Source organism: Harpegnathos saltator, unplaced genomic scaffold (genome assembly GCF_003227715.2).
Source record: "Harpegnathos saltator strain DR-91 unplaced genomic scaffold, Hsal_v8.6 scaffold807, whole genome shotgun sequence".
Classification (NCBI taxonomy): Eukaryota; Metazoa; Arthropoda; class Insecta; order Hymenoptera; family Formicidae; genus Harpegnathos; species Harpegnathos saltator.
Window position 1 is genome coordinate 42,255 of NW_020230657.1, and position 18,807 is coordinate 61,061.

At 37.2% G+C, this 18,807-nt stretch overlaps 4 protein-coding genes across 14 annotated transcripts; 1 reads left to right on the plus strand and 3 right to left on the minus strand.

Moving 5' to 3' along the window:
• Positions 1–8,382: 8,382 nt before the first annotated feature.
• Positions 8,383–10,229, minus strand: LOC109504293 (uncharacterized; the record flags this gene model as incomplete). The annotated part of the gene is made up of 4 exons (XM_025306852.1): positions 8,383–9,140; positions 9,224–9,420; positions 9,545–9,618; positions 10,169–10,229. Coding segments are annotated over 4 exons (345 nt in total), but the record flags the coding sequence as incomplete, so codon positions are not given.
• LOC112590436 (uncharacterized) lies at positions 10,189–11,323 on the minus strand. The gene is made up of 3 exons (XM_025306854.1): positions 11,243–11,323; positions 10,698–11,070; positions 10,189–10,278 (listed from the first exon to the last, which is right to left on the minus strand). The coding sequence occupies exons 1-3, from the start codon at positions 11,321–11,323 to the stop codon at positions 10,268–10,270; spliced, it is 465 nt and encodes a 154-aa protein (XP_025162639.1). The 3' UTR covers positions 10,189–10,267.
• A 1,021-nt stretch (positions 11,324–12,344) lies between these two features.
• On the minus strand, positions 12,345–13,866 carry LOC112590440 (uncharacterized). 7 transcript variants are annotated; one of them, XR_003114214.1, is made up of 5 exons: positions 13,543–13,866; positions 13,225–13,359; positions 13,005–13,153; positions 12,722–12,909; positions 12,345–12,445 (listed from the first exon to the last, which is right to left on the minus strand). XR_003114214.1 is itself a non-coding variant. In XM_025306866.1 (3 exons), exons 1-2 carry the CDS (start codon positions 13,778–13,780, stop codon positions 13,080–13,082), a joined length of 312 nt encoding a protein of 103 aa, XP_025162651.1. In that variant the 5' UTR covers positions 13,781–13,866; the 3' UTR covers positions 12,345–12,445; positions 13,005–13,079. The 7 variants fall into 7 exon arrangements, 3 of the variants coding, with proteins under 3 accessions (XP_025162651.1, XP_025162652.1, XP_025162653.1); XR_003114211.1 differs by lacking the exon at positions 13,225–13,359 and having other exon boundaries at positions 13,569–13,791; XR_003114212.1 differs by lacking the exon at positions 13,225–13,359 and having other exon boundaries at positions 12,722–12,815; positions 13,569–13,782.
• A 139-nt stretch (positions 13,867–14,005) lies between these two features.
• On the plus strand, positions 14,006–17,629 carry LOC109503949 (uncharacterized). Of its 5 annotated transcripts, none has more exons than XM_025306861.1 (4): positions 14,006–14,043; positions 14,492–14,565; positions 14,875–15,000; positions 15,111–17,629. In XM_025306861.1, exon 4 carries the CDS (start codon positions 16,196–16,198, stop codon positions 17,582–17,584), a length of 1,389 nt encoding a protein of 462 aa, XP_025162646.1. In that variant the 5' UTR covers positions 14,006–14,043; positions 14,492–14,565; positions 14,875–15,000; positions 15,111–16,195; the 3' UTR covers positions 17,585–17,629. The 5 variants fall into 5 exon arrangements, with proteins under 5 accessions (XP_025162646.1, XP_025162647.1, XP_025162648.1 ...); XM_025306862.1 differs by lacking the exon at positions 14,006–14,043 and adding an exon at positions 14,057–14,133; XM_025306863.1 differs by lacking the exon at positions 14,006–14,043 and having other exon boundaries at positions 14,212–14,565; positions 15,111–15,345; positions 15,437–17,629.
• The last annotated feature ends 1,178 nt before the right edge of the window (positions 17,630–18,807 follow it).

Sequence of the window (18,807 nt, forward strand, 5' to 3'; positions counted from 1 at the left end):
AGGCACGGTGACGGCGCGTGATCGCGGCCGCGCGCGCTAGCGGCAGCGCGTGATCGCCGCGGCGCGCGATAGCCGCGGCGCGTGATAGCGGCGGCGCGATCGTTTCGATACTTTAGGGTGGCGCAAAGCGCCGTTCTTCAGCCCGACAGGTGATCGATCGGGCCGGTAGTAACGAGGTGCATCTGCGCCTCGTTACAAGGCAAGATCGGAAACCAATCTCGTCGAGGTCGGCCAAGGATAAGGAGGGTCTGCATGGAGAAAAAATGGTGTTGAAACAATTTACCTTTATCTCGATAATGAAATAATCACTGCCATATCTGTAATCGGAGGTGTTGACAACCACATTGGTGGCAAAACTCGAGGAAACTAGAGTCAAGTCGATAACACTGGGTCGATAAGTCCGATGAAGCCCAAGTGTATTTCCCGTCGTTAAGACAAAGCAGATTAGAGGATTCGATAGCTAATTCAAGAGAAGTCCCCTTACTGTCAACCTTACTATCGGCGCCACCCCATAGACAACTGTGGGCATTAAAATCTTCCATCAGAATAAAATCGCCAAGATAATTACAAAAGTCAAACAACTTGGCTCAGAAAATGACATCTCTACGGTCGGACGTATTCGCATTTAGACTTGGAGGATTGTATAATTCAATCAGAAACAAACTCTTGCCTCTAAGGTTGCTAATGCAAACAAAAAGGATCTCAACCCCATGGTCTTCACACATCTTTTCCACATCGGGGAAAGATGTATTCTTAAAATTAATGTTGTTATGAACCAAGAATCCAAGATCACCGCCATGATTAGAACGGCCTCTTCTTAAAAATTTATAGTTATTAAATCTGCATGGAACATCGTCAAAAATCTTAATTTCGATTAAGCACATAATATCCAGTTTTTAATTTTCTAGGACAAAACAAATGTCCGCGTATCATGACCTAACAGAATTCACATTCTATTGTGATATATGTAGATTACTAAAAGAAATTGAGCTGAAGTCAAATAGATAATGCTTATGATTATTAATTGTTTAGGAAAGAAGAGGTTTCGTTTTTTTGATTACGGAGAAATACAATGAAATCTGTTAGATTGGAATGTGAAATACACTTGTTATCAAAACTGATAAAAACACTATCGGAGAAAGTAAGCGGTTCAGTTGTATACTGAGATTCATGTTTCTTCTTGACAAAAAAGCCCCTAACCAGTAAGTAGAAAGGATTATATATATCGTTTGCATAATCGGCAAATAAACTTAGAGCTTTTTTGAATAGCATACTCTTTAACCGTTCGGTCAGTTCCAACATCGTGCGCGGCGCAATCAGAGCACCAGGAACGTCCAAAGACACCAAAGGGGGGTCCCCCAAACCAACCTCCGGACCGAAAGGAACCAAAGAAACGTAACGAACGGAAGTACCAGCTTCGAGATCCTCCGGACCCGGCTCAGATAGCAAGACCTTATTTATATTTCTATAGTTATCAATGGTAATATCACTAATAACTTTAGGACCCTCTTACTTCTCAAATGAAGGTTTCGCTGAAGACCCCTCAACCACGGTGGGATTAGCAATGCTTGGAGCAGAATTCCCTGTCCCGGACGTATCCCCTCTTTTTTAAGAAGGCAAACGAAAAAATTTGTTTTCCCCAGTTAGAAGATCCTAGTAAAATTTGACAACAGAAACCACTCTATTTTTTGCCTTGGAGATAGGACCACTGATGATAAGGTTGCGAGCTCTCCTTATGGCCAGTAAGAAATCCTCTTTAGGAAGAGGCTTGTCCTCTAGGACCCTATGGGCAGGGGGATTATTGGCAACTTCTAAACTAATGTCATGAGAAGAAGCTCTAGATTTATCTTTATCTTTATGTCTCGTATTCTTTTGAACTGCTTTAGCATATGACCTCCTAATAATAAGAATGCCTCTTAGTAATAAAAAATCGTCAAAGTTGGGAGGGGTAAAGATCCCCCTCAACATATTCATTACCTAGAGAGGTAGGTCCCTTATCTTTCAGGAACATATCCGTCTCCTCAGGAGAGAAGCAAAAGTGGCCATAATCTTCTTTTTTAATTTTTGCTCAAGAAAAACAGGGCACCTAACGTCTGTTTCCCTGTGCATCAAGTCACCTAATACGCTCTCCTTTCATGGTGGATCCCCCCTCGGCGCGTTGCAAAACGTGTCCAAGCGCCCAGGGGTAGACAAGAAATGGCGTCGACCCCGGGGCTTATTGCTATGATTTGCACCGGATAAGGAGGAGTAACGGTGGAGGCTAGCATACATGGACAGCAGGTCTTAAAGGATAGCAACCTTTGACTTTGAGAGACCAGCAGCTTATACCACTGATACAAGTAACAATATCTCTTTCTGTAGTCACCGTGCGCTCGGGATAGCATTAGAGATGTCGCTTCCGAACGACATCTCTTAACGTTATCTTGGGAGAGCAGAATGTCATAAGCGTGGAGTGTCAGGTAGCTCAATAGTTTATAATAGTTGCCCGGCAAGCGAAAAAACCGGGTTCGATTCCCGGCTTAGTGATTACCGCGCTCCTGATATTTTTCTCTCTCCGGAACGAAAATAAGATGCAGGTCTCGAACGCACGGCGTCCCGCCGCCACCTAATACGCCCTCCTTCTTTTATGATTATCCTGCCGTTTCAGACGGAGACAATTGATGCACTTGACCTTATCAGAGGAACATTCGTCGTCCGAATGTCCAGAGCCCGCACATTTCGCGCAAGTTAATGGGGACCGACGTCCTCTGCAAACCCTGATAGAATGGCCAAATCATTGGCAATGAAGGCATCTGATGACTTTCTGGATAAAAAGAATTAAATAAATTCTTTTACCAATTTACAGAGAATAATTTGGTAAAGTTATTAGGTGCGCAACTAAGTTCCCGCTGTTTTTCAAGAGATGGCTCCAGTAGTAAGTGCTGGTCGATTGTGACATAACCAAAACGTCATGAACCAAGCTTAGACATATGGTAAACAAACCGCTTTGATACATTAGTGATTTTGTTTTTGCGTCATATACTTTTGGTTGTGTGAAAATGTCTTATTTTGTGCCAAATAATCGTCATTTGCGGAAAGTGTTGCTTTTCTTCTTTCATTCGAAGAAAACGGCGGCTGAAGCGCATCGAGAACTCCAAAAAGTTTACGGAGATGTTACTCTAAGTGAAACAACGTGCCGTGATTGGTTCCGTCGCTTCAAAGACGGTGATTTCGATGTTGACAACCGTTCGCGTGAAGGAAGGCCAAAAACCTTCGAAGACGCTGAATTGGAGGCATTGCTCGATAAGGATCCGTGCCAAACGCAAAAAGAGCTTGCTTCAGCATTAGGAGTTACCCGCCAAGCCATTTCCAAGCGATTGCATGCGTTGGGAATGATTCAAAAACAAGGAACTTGGGTTCCTTATGATTTGAAGCCAAGAGACGTTGAGCGTCGTTTTTTCGCCTGTGAACAACTGTTCCAGCGGCAAAAAAGGAAGGGTTTTCTTCATCGCATCGTTACGGGTGATGAAAAATGCATTCATTACAGCAACCCAAAGAGAACAAAATCATGGGGACTGCCCGGTCATGCTTCTACGTCGTCGGCTCGGCCGAATATTCACGCTGCGAAGGTTTTGCTGTGTATTTGGTGGGACCAGGGCGGTGTTATTTATTATGAGCTGTTGAAACCGAACGAAACCATCACTGGGGAACGGTATCGAACTCAATTGATGCGATTGAGCCGAGCACTGCGCGAAAAGCGGCCACAATACGAGCAGAGGTACGAAAAAGTGATTCTACAGCATGACAACGCTCGGCCTCACGTTGCCAAACCCGTTAAAACCTACTTAGAAACGCTCAAATGAGAAGTCCTACCCCACCCGCCATATTCCCCAGATATTGCGCCGTCCGATTATTACTTGTTCCGTTCGATGGCACATGGTCTGGCTAATCAACAGTTCCGCTCATATGAAGACATCTCAAAATGTCTTGATTCGTGGATAGCCTCAAAAGACGAACACTTCTACCGTGACGGTATTCGAGCTCTGCCAGAAAGATGGGAAAAAGTTGTCGCTAGCGATGGGCAATATTTTGAATGATTCATTTGTAACCATTTTTTCACAATAAAGTTGCATTTTCATAAAAAAAACAGCGAGAACTTAGTTGCGCACCTAATATATTAGGAAAAACCGCTACCACGTATCTATTATGGAACTCATCGGAATCGATTGCGATGGAATTTACTCCGTTATTTCCTAGATTTATATTGTCTTTCCTAGGGGAAACGGAATTATTCCGACCGGAATCGATTCCGACGGGTTCCATGATAGGTACGCTGGACGAGATTTGTCATCGACACTGAAATCATCACTTTTGAAACGTTGAAACCATTCTCTGCATGATTTATCGGTGGGAGTACTTTCACTATAAGCTTCTACGAGCATTCGATGAGCTTTAGCTGCTGTTTTCTTCAAATGAAAACGGAAAATGAGAACTTCCCGGAAATGATGCCCTTTTGGCTCGAATTTCGACATCTTCGAATCAGATAAACATGATGTTATTGTTACAAACTTAAACGTTTATCAACTTATTATTGCGAGAATATTATTGCGAGATATCTAAACTAAAAAATAAAGCCTTTTGCAGACATTAGAGGTTAGAAAATTACATAGTACAGCAATTGACTGCCAGATGGACCGAATTAATTCACATTTAATATTATCAAATCCAAAATCTGTATCATCTACGTCCTTTAAGATGACTTTCTTTGTCACCTTATAATCCGGCACAAAAGCCACCCAAGTTTCTTCTTTAAAAAGAGGTTCTTTTTTTTTACCAAATGAATTAACTAATTCATTTGCCAAATCAAACGTGGACAAAGCGATATAAAATCTATTTTTCCAGGATTTTCTGAAATTATTAGGTGTACAACTTTACTTCCGCCATTTTTTTCCGAAATTCGAGGCTTTATTGTATAAAACTGGTTATATATTTATGATTCAAAGTATTGTCCATCGCTGGCCACTACTTTCTCCCATCTTTCGGGCAGCGTGCCAATCCCGCGTTGAAAAAACTGGTCATCTTTTGAAGCGATTCACGAATCGATCCAATTTCTTACTTCTTCATAAGACCGGAAATGCTGGTCAACCAGGCCGTATGCCATTGATCGAAACAAGTGATAGTCAGAGAGAGCAACGTCTGGAGAATACGGCGGGTGAGGTAGAACTTCCTTTCAACGTTTCCAAGTATGTATTGACCACTTTCGCAACATGGGGTCGAGCATTGTCATGCTGCAAAATCACTTTATCGTGTCTCTCGTTGTATTGTAGCCGTTTGTCTTTCAATGCTCGGCTCAAACGCATTAATTGCGTTCGATAACTATCGCCTGTGATTGTTTCAGTCGGTTTTAACAGCTCATAATACACTACGCCGAGCTGGTCCTATCAAATACAGAGCATGATCTTGGAGTCGTGAATATTCGGTTTGGCCGTCGACGTGGAAGAATGGCCGGGATATGCTCATTATTTTCTGCGCTTGGGGTTATCGTAATGAACCCATTTTTCGTCCCCAGTCACAATGCGATGCAGAAATCCCTTCCGTCTTTACCTTTCAAGCAACTGTTCACAAGCAAACAAACGCCGTTCAAAATCTCTCGGTTTCAACTCGTACGGCACCCAATTTCCTTGCTTCTGAATCATTCCCATGTCTTTGAGGCGTTTTGTAATTGCTTGTTGAGTCACTCCCAATGATCGTGCCAATTCTTCTTGACTTTGAAACGAGTCTTCATTAAGTAATGCCTCCAATTCTGCATCTTCGAAAACCTTCTCTCTTCCACCGCTATGCCGGTCTTCGACGTGAAAATCACCGTTTTTGAAGCGTTGGAACCACTCACGACACGTTCTTTCACTAATAGCGGCCTCATCATGAGTATTTGAGAGCATTCGATAAGCCTCAGCCGCATTCTTTATATTGAAGCAGAAAATTAAAACCTCCCGCAAATGACGAGAATTTGGCTCGTAAACTGATATTTTCAATCGAGAATAACTTTATGATGCAGACACAAATCGACTAATGTTTCTATGGGGTTATGTTGACAGATGCCCAAGTTTATTGCATGATGTCTATAATCTATTTATTTCGACCACTACTTACCGCTAAAGCTATCAATAGGAAAACGGCAGAAGCAAAGTTGTACACTTAATATAAGCTACAGTAAGGATATGTTTTAGGTTATACAGGGTGTCTCATTTTAATGTCCCACCCCAAATAACTTTTTTATACTTGGTTGTAGAAAACAATGTTTCAGACAAAACTTGTATGGTTTTGAGGAAAGCATAAGATGATGCCATTAGTTTGACATTAAATAGTTTCTTGAAGGTCACATGAAGGTCATCTTCAATCTCATCAATTTCTTAAATGGAACTATCTACTTTCCATTATATTATATTCTATTCATTATATTATATTTCTATTCATTATATTATATTTCATTATATATTCTTCTAGCTTACATCGAGAGCTTTCCAAAACCCTATAATTAAGTACCTTTTCGTTAATTACTTTTTAAGTTATAAGGCAAGATCGAAAGCACAATCCAGCCAGTTAAGGCAAGTTCGAAAGCACGTGTCATTTTCAACCTAAAATTCAAAAAATCAATTTCTTGGATTTTTGAACTTTCGATCCAATTTTGACTATGACAACCACGTTTCGACCCGAAATATACCCCATTACCCAAGTATACCCATTACTCAAGTATACCCCATATGTACGCTAAAAAGCATCGATATTTTCTTGGCGAATGTAATATTTTGAGCATTGTTACGAAATTTTTTAGTAGTCCTGTAATTATGGCTTATTATCCGCCAAACGAAATAGTCGATATAATTCGTATTTTGGATGAGGCTAGAAATAATTATAGTGCAACGGAAAGGCTGTATGTTGAGAGGTATTCTAATAGACATCATCTGTATAGAAAGACAATAAAATAACTCATCGAGAGAGCACAGTAGGGCAGTTTAAAAAGGATATGATAAAAATCTGGGTCAAGTGACGCAAATTCATTGTTTGTCTTGAGTGCCGTTGTATTGAATCCCCAAATTTCCACCAGACAAATCGAGAGACAACACGGTATATCGAAATCGACAGCAAATCGTATACTTAAAATAAATAGATTTCACCTCTACCATATTCATCTAACCCAGAAATTAGAACAGAGGGATTTCGAGCGACACTTGCAATTTTATAACTAGGTCTTAAATCAAATTCGAAGAAACCCACATTTTATCGCAGAAATGCTCTTTTCTGATAAAGCCACGTTCGGTAACAGAGGAAAGCGTTAATAGACATAATTATCATTATTATTCTAATCAAAATCCTCATTGATAAAGGAATCAAGAATTTCAAAGTCAATAGTCTATTAACGTTTGGGCAGGTATTCTTGGAAATGACATCATAGGCCCATACTTTTTAAACAGAATCTAAACGCGCACTACTATTTAGCATTTCTTCAGAATGATCTGCACAACTTTTGCGACATGTCAATAATGACTTGCTCAACCGAATGTGGTTTCAACAGGATGGAGCACCAGCTCACAGGTCCCGAAATGTTACAAATTATTTAAATAATAGATTTAATAATAGATGGATTGAAATGGATAGTCAAACTCATGAATGGCCATCAAGATCACCTGACATAACCTCTTTCAATTTTTATTTTTGGGGATACGTGAAAGGAAAGGTTTATGCGGAAGAGCCTACAACAGCGGAAAACATGAAGGAACGTATTCGAGAGACATGTACGAACATAAACGTAGATGTCCTTCAAGAAGTGAGGGATGATTTTCGCCGTAGATTGGACATATGTATCCAAGTAAATGGCGGTCTTTTCGAACACCTAGAATAATTGTACATGCCCCGATCTTGACCTGCCGGATCGTACTTTCGATCTTGCCTTATAACTTAAAAAGTACTTAACGAAAAGGTACCTGGGTAATTGGGTATACTTCGGGTCGAAACGTGGTTGTCATAGTCAAAATTGGATCGAAAGTTCAAAAATCTAAGAAATTGATTTTTTGAATTTTAGGTTAAAAATGACACATGCTTTCGATCTTGCCTTGACCGGCCGGATCGTGCTTTCGATCTTGCCTTATAACTTAAAAAGTAATTAACGAAAAGGTACTTAATTATAGAGTTTCGAAAGCTCTCGATGTAAGCTGGAAGAATATGTAATGTATGTAATGATAAATAGGTAGTCCATTTAAGAAATTAAAGATAACCTTCATGTGACCTTCAAGAAACTATTCAATGTCAAACTAATGTCATCATCTTATGCTTTCCTCAAAACCACAACTTTTGTCTGAAACATTGTTTTCTGCAATTAAAAATAAAAAAAGTTATTTGGGGTGGGACATTAAAATGGGATATCCTGTATATATTAAGCAGAGCTCTTCCCAGTTTCAAGACTCCGATCTCCTCAGAGTTGCAGGAGTCTTTTGAATCTATAACCAGTTTTTCTATGAAAACAACAAACGGACCTTGATTAGTCCTATCATAACGATTCTTGAGCATGCCAGCGACAACCAGGAAATCATCTGAAATATCTATACGAGCACTGACACCACCAACCTTTGACTTTATGATGAAGTCATTAACAGTCCCCGTCAACAGGAGGTACAGAACCCTGGCGAAAATAAGAAGTTACATGAACGTTTGTTTAGTGTTTACGTGAGCGTTTGCGGAAGTTCGTTGAGAGTTTAGAAACGGTCAGTACAGAGTTTATAAAAAGGAAATTGCAACGCTGCAGCGTTTGAAAGGCGTTTTTATATAGCGTTTCTGAGACTTTGCTCAGCGTTTACATGACGTATGCTGCTAAGAGTCTGCCAAGAGTTCCTTAAAACGTTTATAGAATCTTCTGTTAAACGTTTAAAGGACATTTACTCTTGTCGTTGGAAACGGCGTAAAGAGCGTTTGCTGTGAATTTATAAACATTTGTAGCGTTCAGTAATTCGTCGCTGCCGTGGAAAAAGCTTCTATGTGCATTTTTTGTGCATTCAAGATATTTATATCATCATATGTAAAATTAAATTCTGAAATCGAGTATTTTGAATGCATCTGCCCATTCTCATTTCGAATTTTCTATTTTAGCAACCAATCACGGTGTAGGGCTGTAAAAAAAGAGAATCAAAGCTTACAGTATAATCTAAAATTATTACCGGATAAAAAAATTCCATGTGAAACTGTTACTCACTTAGCTACCATGAGAAAGTTTGAAGGAAACCTCTCGTTCTCAGTATGTTTTTTGTTGATTCGCACTCTCATAAGGTGCGCTTTTTCACCGAAAACTCCTTTGAGCAAAGCATATGCCCAGTCAGCGTGGCTGTCTTCCACATTTACCAATGCGTTATACGCAGTTTTGAAGCAGAAAACTCCATCTCCAAGAGGTACCTAGTAGAGGTAGGGAAAAATATATAAGACTAATAAGAGAAATTTAGTAGGTAGGAAGAAAATAAAAAATAGTCGCAGACAAACTCCTTTAAACTTACTCATTCCGGAATGGCATTCAACTCACCTTTTCCTCTGTGTCTGACAAAACCTCACTAGTGGAGGTGGCCGAACTTATACAAGATAGCGGTGACCTCGTTTCTATAGCATCAATAGATAACGCAAATAAATAATAGTGGTGCCCATTTCTTTATTTCACGAGAATATATTTTTCATAATAACTTCATGTGCAAAGTCACACATGAGACAACTTTGAAATTTTAATGTAGAAAATAGCTTTAAAGCCTTAATTCTTTACAAATACATAAAAATATGTGAGACAACACTCAAACATTAACCAAGAAACCCTTAGAGTAATACATAGTGTGCTGTGTATTAAATATATATAAAAATAAAATAAAATAAAAATATGCCACTTATATTCAGTACACAAGAAAAGCATAAGATTGCAAACTATATCTTAAGAACACCATCTTGTTAGCTCAAAGTGGAGAAGACCTTCAAATAAAGTTAGCGAGAAAACATTCAAATAAAGTTAGCGAGAAAGCGAAGCTTAATTTAATCAAACAATTTATTAAGACCGTTAGACGAAACCCATTGCAATTGAAAGTTACATAGACAAAAACGAACCAAATCTCTGATCAAATGCCATGATAACATGCGGTGCATTACATTGCACAAAGACTCTTACCTCTGCATGTTGAAATGCATCGTGTAAGTGGTCCATATTCAAGGTTGTCACATATTTCATATTTTTAAATTCCCTGATTTCTTCAGGTCGGTGACAATTTTATATTTCTTCTATAATATTTGTTTCATTTTACAATAGTACTTATATAGGAGTAGTCTTGAAATTATGGTTTCAACAGTTGTGACGCTTTGCCATGACAATGTCACAATCAGCAATAAAGTAAATTTTTAAATTATAGTTATATTGGATATTATACTAATTAATAAAAAATTACAAGAGCAATCATTCTCTATGACTACATGAAATTTCATAAAATACAGAAATATACATGATTAGTTACTGTATAGAAAATATAAATTAAAAATTATTCTTCTATTGGTCATTACATTAATCAAAAGTGCTTCAATGTTATAAATAAATTATTATAAATTATGCTGTAATTGTAAGCTCCATTATTTTGCAACATGTCCATTTTCAGGCAAATAGTTCAACCAATGTACATACTACGGATGAGGCTGTGAGAACATACTTATCGAGTCCTCTATATTTGCCATTTTTCTCTGCAACTCCACTAATTTCTTCAAGTTCACCTTTTCTGTACTGTCTAATTTCTTCTGAAAATGATCATTCATTTTTTCAACTTTCTCCTCAATTCTTTGCAAACATTTTTGAAGAGTATAAATATAATCTTTCACTTCTCCAGGTGGATTATTCCGTTCCCTTTCTGTTTTCAATGCAGATTTTAACTCTTCATTCTCTCCCAGCAAACATGTAACTACGTTTTTATCATCTGTGACGCTCACTAATGCATTACATGTATTACTTGGATTCAGACTTCTAGATGCCAGTAATTTTGTATGGATTGCATCAGAAGCATCTTTTTTGGTTTTTTTCTTATTTCTCTGAAAAAAAATTTATCAATACAATTGCCATATGTCAAACATTTGCAAAAATTACACTTACGTGCTCAATTCAAATCACGATTACTAGTGATAGTCATATTAAATGAATCCAACATAGCATCATTATCAGTTGAGTTTGGTTCTAATTCATCATGTAACATGATAGGCCAACTGACTCAACCATGGTATGCTCCAACGCCTTGTAACGTCCCACCATATTAAAATTCCCTATCTTCTCACCAAAACTCACCATACCTTTTCCTACCCAATCAAATCCTTACCTATCATCGACTAATCCAACTGCAACGCCTCCTACAAACACTTCTGCAATCAACAGATACTTCTGCCGTCTTTTATCGTTAATATAATATAATATCATTAATACTCGAAACTATTTACTGAATCATCATCTATCTTCTTCTTTCTCTCTCTTCCTTCTACCTTCTTGCTTTGTTTAGTAAGCGATAGATTATTAAACAACTAAATAACATAAAAATAATCATAAATAGTATATTTTGAAATAAAATTAACATTAACATAGGACTGAAGCAGACATCGACATAGTAAATATATAAAATAGGAAAAGAGAGAATAAGAAAATTTAAGAACTAAATTTAGAGCTAGCTTATAAATTCATTTGTCTCGGGGACTAAGAACGATTTCATTCGGGCACAGCCGCGCCCATATTGGAATGTATTTATGTTATAGATATCATCGAGTGATAGCTGTCCCACATACTGCGAACCAAACAAAGACCTGAAACAAAGACTCGAAGAGGAAAATAATTTCCTCTCTTTCTTCTATTTTCCTTCTTTTTTAAATGATATTAAATAATTGCCATCATATTTCGCAAATAATTCCTCAAATATTATTGTCAAACCGCCTATCCTAATGTATATGCGCTTTAGAATTGTAAGAGGATCTATTCGTATTATTTAACTTTAATGATTACTACGCCCGAATGAAATAATTCTTTTAAGTTTTCAAATTCTTATATTATACCAAAGGAAATCAATAACAACATTTCCATTTCTTAGTAAAACATAATTTTATTAATAAATCAGCCAACAACGAGACAACTGAATTACCAAACGCTACATATGATTAAGTATAATTTTAATTACTAGATAATAACATTTTTATCTTTTTTAACCAATAAATAATGAATGGTGAATTAGGAAAAAACGCTCAATTGATATCCATAGTGTCGGGCTTGGGTATAAAAAGGGCTCGGCCCTTCACGCGCAGGCAGTCTCTCGGCAGTCTCTAAGCAGTCTCTCGTCAGTCTCTAAGCAGTCTCTTGTTAGCCTCCAATTAGCCATCAGATAGTCTTTCGCTGAGCCTCTTGTTAATCGATTGCCAAAGGGTCTAGAGCCTGGAATCAAAAGGTCGGTATTAAAGATTATTGTTCTTGGGACTCCGTCTGCAAATGCTAAGACGTTTGTTAAGACGTAAAATCCAAATCATTAAAGGTCGAACGAGCCTCTTTTCCTCATAATGATACTATAGAGAATCATTTCTATTACTTGAATAAGTATTGTATAAGTATTGAATAAATATTAACTACATTAAATTTAGTGTATGAATTTTTAAACTAAACAATATAGAGTAATTTCATAATATATATATATATGTGTACAGATTTCTTTACCTCTCTTCCCTCTTATCATCTTCAATCTTTTTCCAGAACGCCGTGCTTGAACCACAAGCACCGTTCTTCTTTTCTTTACCTTAAGAGTGTTGTGCTTGAACCACGAACACCATTCCTCCTTTTTTCCCAGAACGCAGTGCTTGAACCACAAGCACAGTTCTTCTCTTCCTTACTTTAAGAGTGTTATGCTTGAACCACGAGCACCATTCGCCTTTTTATTCTTCAAACTTAACCATGTCCCTTCCATCTACTCTATTATAGATATTGTTAAAATAAATATTACCTAAAAATCTCTCATGCCGAAAAGAACAAGAAGAGCCGGACGGCGGATTCAATTTAGACGTCTGTTGAAAAGTTATTATAATCCAGGCACGTTCGACCTGGCTGTTTTCAAAACAGATCCATCTAAATCTTCGGTCCCGAGAATAAAATCTGAAATAAAGGGAAATATATTTGAAGTTAAATTCAACACTAGCGAGAATACTATTATTTTTAAACCTAACAGTAACCCATCTCCAAAGGAAACAGATTCAAATAATAAGGATTTGGACAAGAATAGCGCTGATCCGAAGTAAACTAAACAAATCTAGACATTGCATGTTCTATGCTTGTCCAGGACGTAACAGCCTCTCGAGATTCTGTAAAACAAAAAGACTAAATTAAATTGATCTTGTAAATCGGAAATAAATGATTCCAAGGACTACTTTAGAACAATTTCAGGGATAAAAAATGGTACTACAGTGGCCTCAACTATTTCTGCACAATTCATCATCATTTTTAGGTTATGGTTTCAGGTTAGGTTTAAAGAAAATATTATATACCAGCAAGCAAGCCGATTATAGCATACCACTTGTGCTCTTTTCCGTCCTCGCTGCTATGCGTAGTGTTAACGGTGTAGAATTTTGTCTTATCAAAATCCGTTAAAGACTTCGGATTGAATGCTACTCGTTGACCTTTTCCGACTTTCACTCTAATTTTATGCACTGGCAATACTTCTGTTATATTGCCACTCTTATATTTCACCAGCGCATACCACTTGGAATTATCCACTTTACTCATAGTGAAAATTAAAATAAAAGAAAACAGATATTTTTTTAGTATAAACCTAACTTATCAGATACCGGCAAAAGTTTGGAACACAAACGAAACGTAATGGTGGGTGATATGGCTCCCACACACAGAACGCGGCAACGCATTGACCAATCAATATGCAGCTTTTCCGTAAGAGCTAGAAGATTATTATGGAAAGCAGCATATTGATTGGTCAACGCGTTGCCGCGTTGACGCGTTGTCGCGTCCTGTGTGTGGGAGCCAATATACAAGTAAAGCGGGAAGCACACACTTTTGCATTAGAGCATAATTATGTCTTTATATAAAAGTGTGTGCTTCCCATTTAAACGAATACAGTGATGGTAAAGGCAATTGGTCTGTTCTTTTTAGTTGCACCGCTGAACTGGTGCAATAAGCTAGAGTGAGAAAAATATATTTGTCTCATTCTAACTTATTGCACTAGTTCAGCAGTACAGCTAAAAAGATGGTGTCGACCAGCAATGTAGGAGCGCTTTGTTTGACAATCCAGGTCTTTGCTTTTTTGATTCAACAAACGTTTCGAGACGAAAATAGCGTAAAGTGAAAAGCACTTGGTAATAGATTAGAAACCGTGGTTTTCCATAAGAAATTTCTTCGCTAATTTAATTTGAAAACCATAATCTAAGATGGGACGTTACAAACGTTTTTTATACACTGCAGAAAATATTCCTCGCTCCACAGCTTACCGTAGGCAACAACGAGCTGCTTGCCAAAGAGTGTCGTTGAAAGATCGAAATTCTCACAACTCTAACCAGGTATTATTATTTAATCCTGTCGCTTGCTCGAAGTTTTCCTGTTGAAGCAATACTAGGGTCATTCTATATCAGGTATATAAAAAAGTCGACCTCTTCTATTTTATTTCTATTTAATACACACAACATATATATAACACCTTAATATAATTAGTTCTTACGAACTTCAAAAGTGGTGGTTTCGTAATGTTTCTGGTATACACTTGATATCAAATGACCTAAGTAAAATTATTTGAATCGACTATTTCTTTTGTGTGGAAATTTCATTGTATAGCATTTTTTCCTTCTTTTGGAAATGTTATTTTATTTCAGAATACGTCATTTGCAACAACGTCCACATCACAGAATTATGTTGAGAGGACAGATATAGTATCACAAGACAATTTTATGTCTATCAATAGAATTCCTGATGATTCATGTGCATCATATTCTTCGCAGGTATGCAGTAAAATTTTGGAATTATTCGAAATATTATATTTTAGTACAATAAGAATGCCTATTTTCTCAATGAATGCTTCGTTTTCATCTTGCATTTTATTTTTTTTCAGAATAACTCTATTAGAATACATGAAGACATCACTAATACGACAGACTCAACTGAATCTGATATTCCATCTAACAGTAATAAGAGACTTACAGAGATTGCCTCGGACTTATCATCAGAGAATTCAGATTCTATCTCATCATCAGAAAGAGACTTAAGGTCTACGTCAGAGGTCTACGTCCTCAGAAGAAGATTTCTTGACCAATGATGCCTCATCAGATCCTATTGATCACAGCAATGTAGGGACAAAGAATAAGATATTGTTTGAGAGATTATGTGATTGTACAAATACTACACTTGGTGATGTTGTTTTCATGTGCCTTATATTAGGGGTGAAGCATAATATAACATGGGAGGCACAGCTTGACATACTGCGAATGATCAAATCAATTTACAATAAGGAAAATATTCCAGAAGCAAAATACATGTACTTAAAATACATAGAAAAGGAAAAGGAGAGCATATCTTATCACATTTATTGTCCAACATGTGAAGTGTATTTAGGGGAAAAGAGTTGTTTGTTAGAATATGTGCATTGTTCTTATTGTATTAGCGATGTTGATGTGTCCAAGCCGTCAAACTTTTTTCTGTCCATATCATTAGAGTCACAATTGCAAAAATTTGTTAATAATTCACATATAGCATCCTCATTGTTAACCCACAGATTTAATCGCAAAAAGGAGCATCCTGATGCTTTTGAAGATATATATGATGGAGAACAGTATAAAAAGCACTGTAGTTCTGGAGGAATACTCTCAAATCCTTTCAATTTTTCATTTTCTTTCTGTACGGATGGTGTATCAACTGGGAAGTCAACTGGTAAATCATTGTGGCCTATTTATATAACTATCAATGAACTTCCGTTTAAAGACCGCAGCAGATACATGCTACTTGCTGGGCTATATATTGGACCTAAGGATCCAAATCAAATGGTTTTCTTGCAACCCTTTGTTAAAGAAGCAAATAAACTTTCCTCTGAGGGCTTTTCTTGGATTTATAAGGGAGAAAAGGTTGTCAGTAAGGTCATCCCTTTATGTGCTGTAATTGATTCTGTTGCACGATGCCAACTTCTCAACATGCAGTCTTTTCATGCATTTTATGGCTGCACATTCTGAGAAGCAGCAGAAAACAGGCCCAAGATCAAGGTGCTTTAATGTTCTCTCTGAGAAAGCAGATGAAAGAACGGCAGAATCTACTTATCAGGATGCAAGGAGAGCTTATGAAAAGAAAGATGAACCACGTACAGATAAAAGGCATTACAAGGGTGTCAAGGGCCCGTCTATTTTGATGAATTTACTCTATTTTGATTTAATTTCGGGTTTTGTCGTCGATTATATGCATGCCATTCTTTTGGGTGTGGTAAAATCTCATATGGAATACCTGTTCAATTCAACTAAAAATAAATGTTGGGTAAACATGACCGATAATATTGCTTTAAAGGATTTGACTGACACAATAGATAGCCGCCTTCTTAGCATACAACCTCCAACAGGAATAAGTAGAAGTCCTCGTTCAATTGAACATTGTTCTAAATGGAAAGCTTCAGAATGGAGATCATGGCTTTTGTTTTATTGCATACCATGTTTGCAAGACCTACTTAAAGACAAATATTTGATCCATCTCGCCATGCTCTCCCGAGCAACTTATATTCTCCTTCAACATTCTATATCTCGTATTGAAATTGAGGAGGCGCACAACCTGTTTCTTCAGTATTGCTATTACTTTCAAAAATATTTTGAACCTAAACATACAATCTACAATCTTCATCTTCTTACCCATGTGTGCAAATGTGTTATAAACTGGGGTCCCTTGTGGACACACAATGCATTTTGCTATGAAGGGCAAAATAGACATTTATTACAATTATATCAGAGTCCATTTCAAGTTATTTCACAAATTGCTCGTAAGTTTCTAACATTGAATTCATTATCTATCCTATGTGAGGAACTTGTGTCATCTAAAAGCACCATTGATTTCTCGGAAAAGATTTTGAATAAGAGGCTTAAACATTTCGTGCGTTCTGATGGAGCATTTCTCTTAGGGAGAAGACAGCATAATATTTCGGTTTTACCTGAAGAAGAGCAGTGCTTTGTTCATTTTGGAAATTTTGACATGAAGAATTTCACATTTTTTCATAGATTATTATACAATGGAATAAGATATACCTCCTCCCAATATATCGGTAAGAAGAAGAACAATGACTCTTATGTTATCCTAAAAAATGGGAAAGTTGCGAAGACAAAACACATTGCCATGTCACCGTTGGGGGAAATTTTACTTCTTGTACAAACGTTTAAATGCTATAGACGTTTTTTGGTACAAAACAATTACGTGGCTCTGAGTCATGTTCTTAAAATTAAAAAACTTGATAAAATGATATGCATTAATCTGTCTCTCATCAAACAACCCTGTGTTGTGATGAAGTTACACAGTAATATCCATATATGCGGATTGCCTTTTGGTTGCCATCGGGATTAAGAAAATTAACTTAGGTTTAGATATTAAGGAGTTTTATTTATATTTATATTTTATTATGCAAATAAAGTGTTATTTAACTTTGAGACAACTTCACTTTGTTCTTTTATTTTGACCTCCCATGTGAATAAAAATTAGAAAGAAGCTTCCTAAATAATTACGTAATTGAAAAAAAAGTCATCATAAAAAGTTCAATGCCGCGTGAGCTACGCAATTTCAAACCATGAATAAATGCAAGAGTTTGTTTTTTTACAGAATTACTAGAACGTTCATAAATTTCCTATGATGACAGTATTTCTTCAGAGTTCCCAAGTCATTAGCATAAATACCCTGCAATTCGCTTCATTAGAAAAAACGTTAACATTTACTACGTTGAAGCAACGCTTTTCAGAGCACGCTCAATATACGCTGATACACCTTCGTGTAAAGAGTTTGTTATCAGACTTTCCAAATATTTAGCAAACGCTTTTCCCAACGCCATAAGACAAGCGTTTTCCCTCCTTTCAGCAAACACTATTTAGAAAAGTGTTGAAACAAACGTTTACTTAATGTTTGGAAAATCTGATAGCTAAACTCTATATAAAGGTATATCAGCGTTTATTGAGCGTGCTCTGAAAAGCGTTGCCTCAATGTTGTTAACGTTTACGTCAGCATTTACTGAAAGGAGGGAAAACGCTTATCTTATGGCGTTGGGAAAAGCGTTTGCTAAATGTTTGAAAAGTCTGATAGCAAACTCTATACACAAAAGTGTATCAGCGTTTATTGAGCGTGCTCTGAAAAGCGTTGCCTCAACGTTATAAAACTTTCACGAAACGTTATATACAGGATTTGATAAGCGTTCCGAAAGCGTTCAAAACCAAACGGGTTTTGTAAGCATTTGTATAAAGTTTGAAAGCGTATAAACTCTCAGTAAATCTTCAATGAACGATTGTTAACGCTTTATAAAGCTTCTTATTTTCGCCAGGGAAACGAAAGAAGCAGAAATAGTAGAATCCACATTGACCTTGTAGATGTTATCTGAATTATCCTTGTTAGGAGTTAGCCGCCCGCCTTCATTTCCTCCAGCAGATTGTAGGGGCTTGAAGGAACTCTGAGAACTCATAAATCACTTGTATAGCTTGTTTGTTATTAGAAAGGTCGACGAATTCAAACACTGATCACGCATGTCCTCGCTTCGCATCACGTGGCGCTGCTCTTCCTTCACATCATCCGAACAAAGAGCCCTT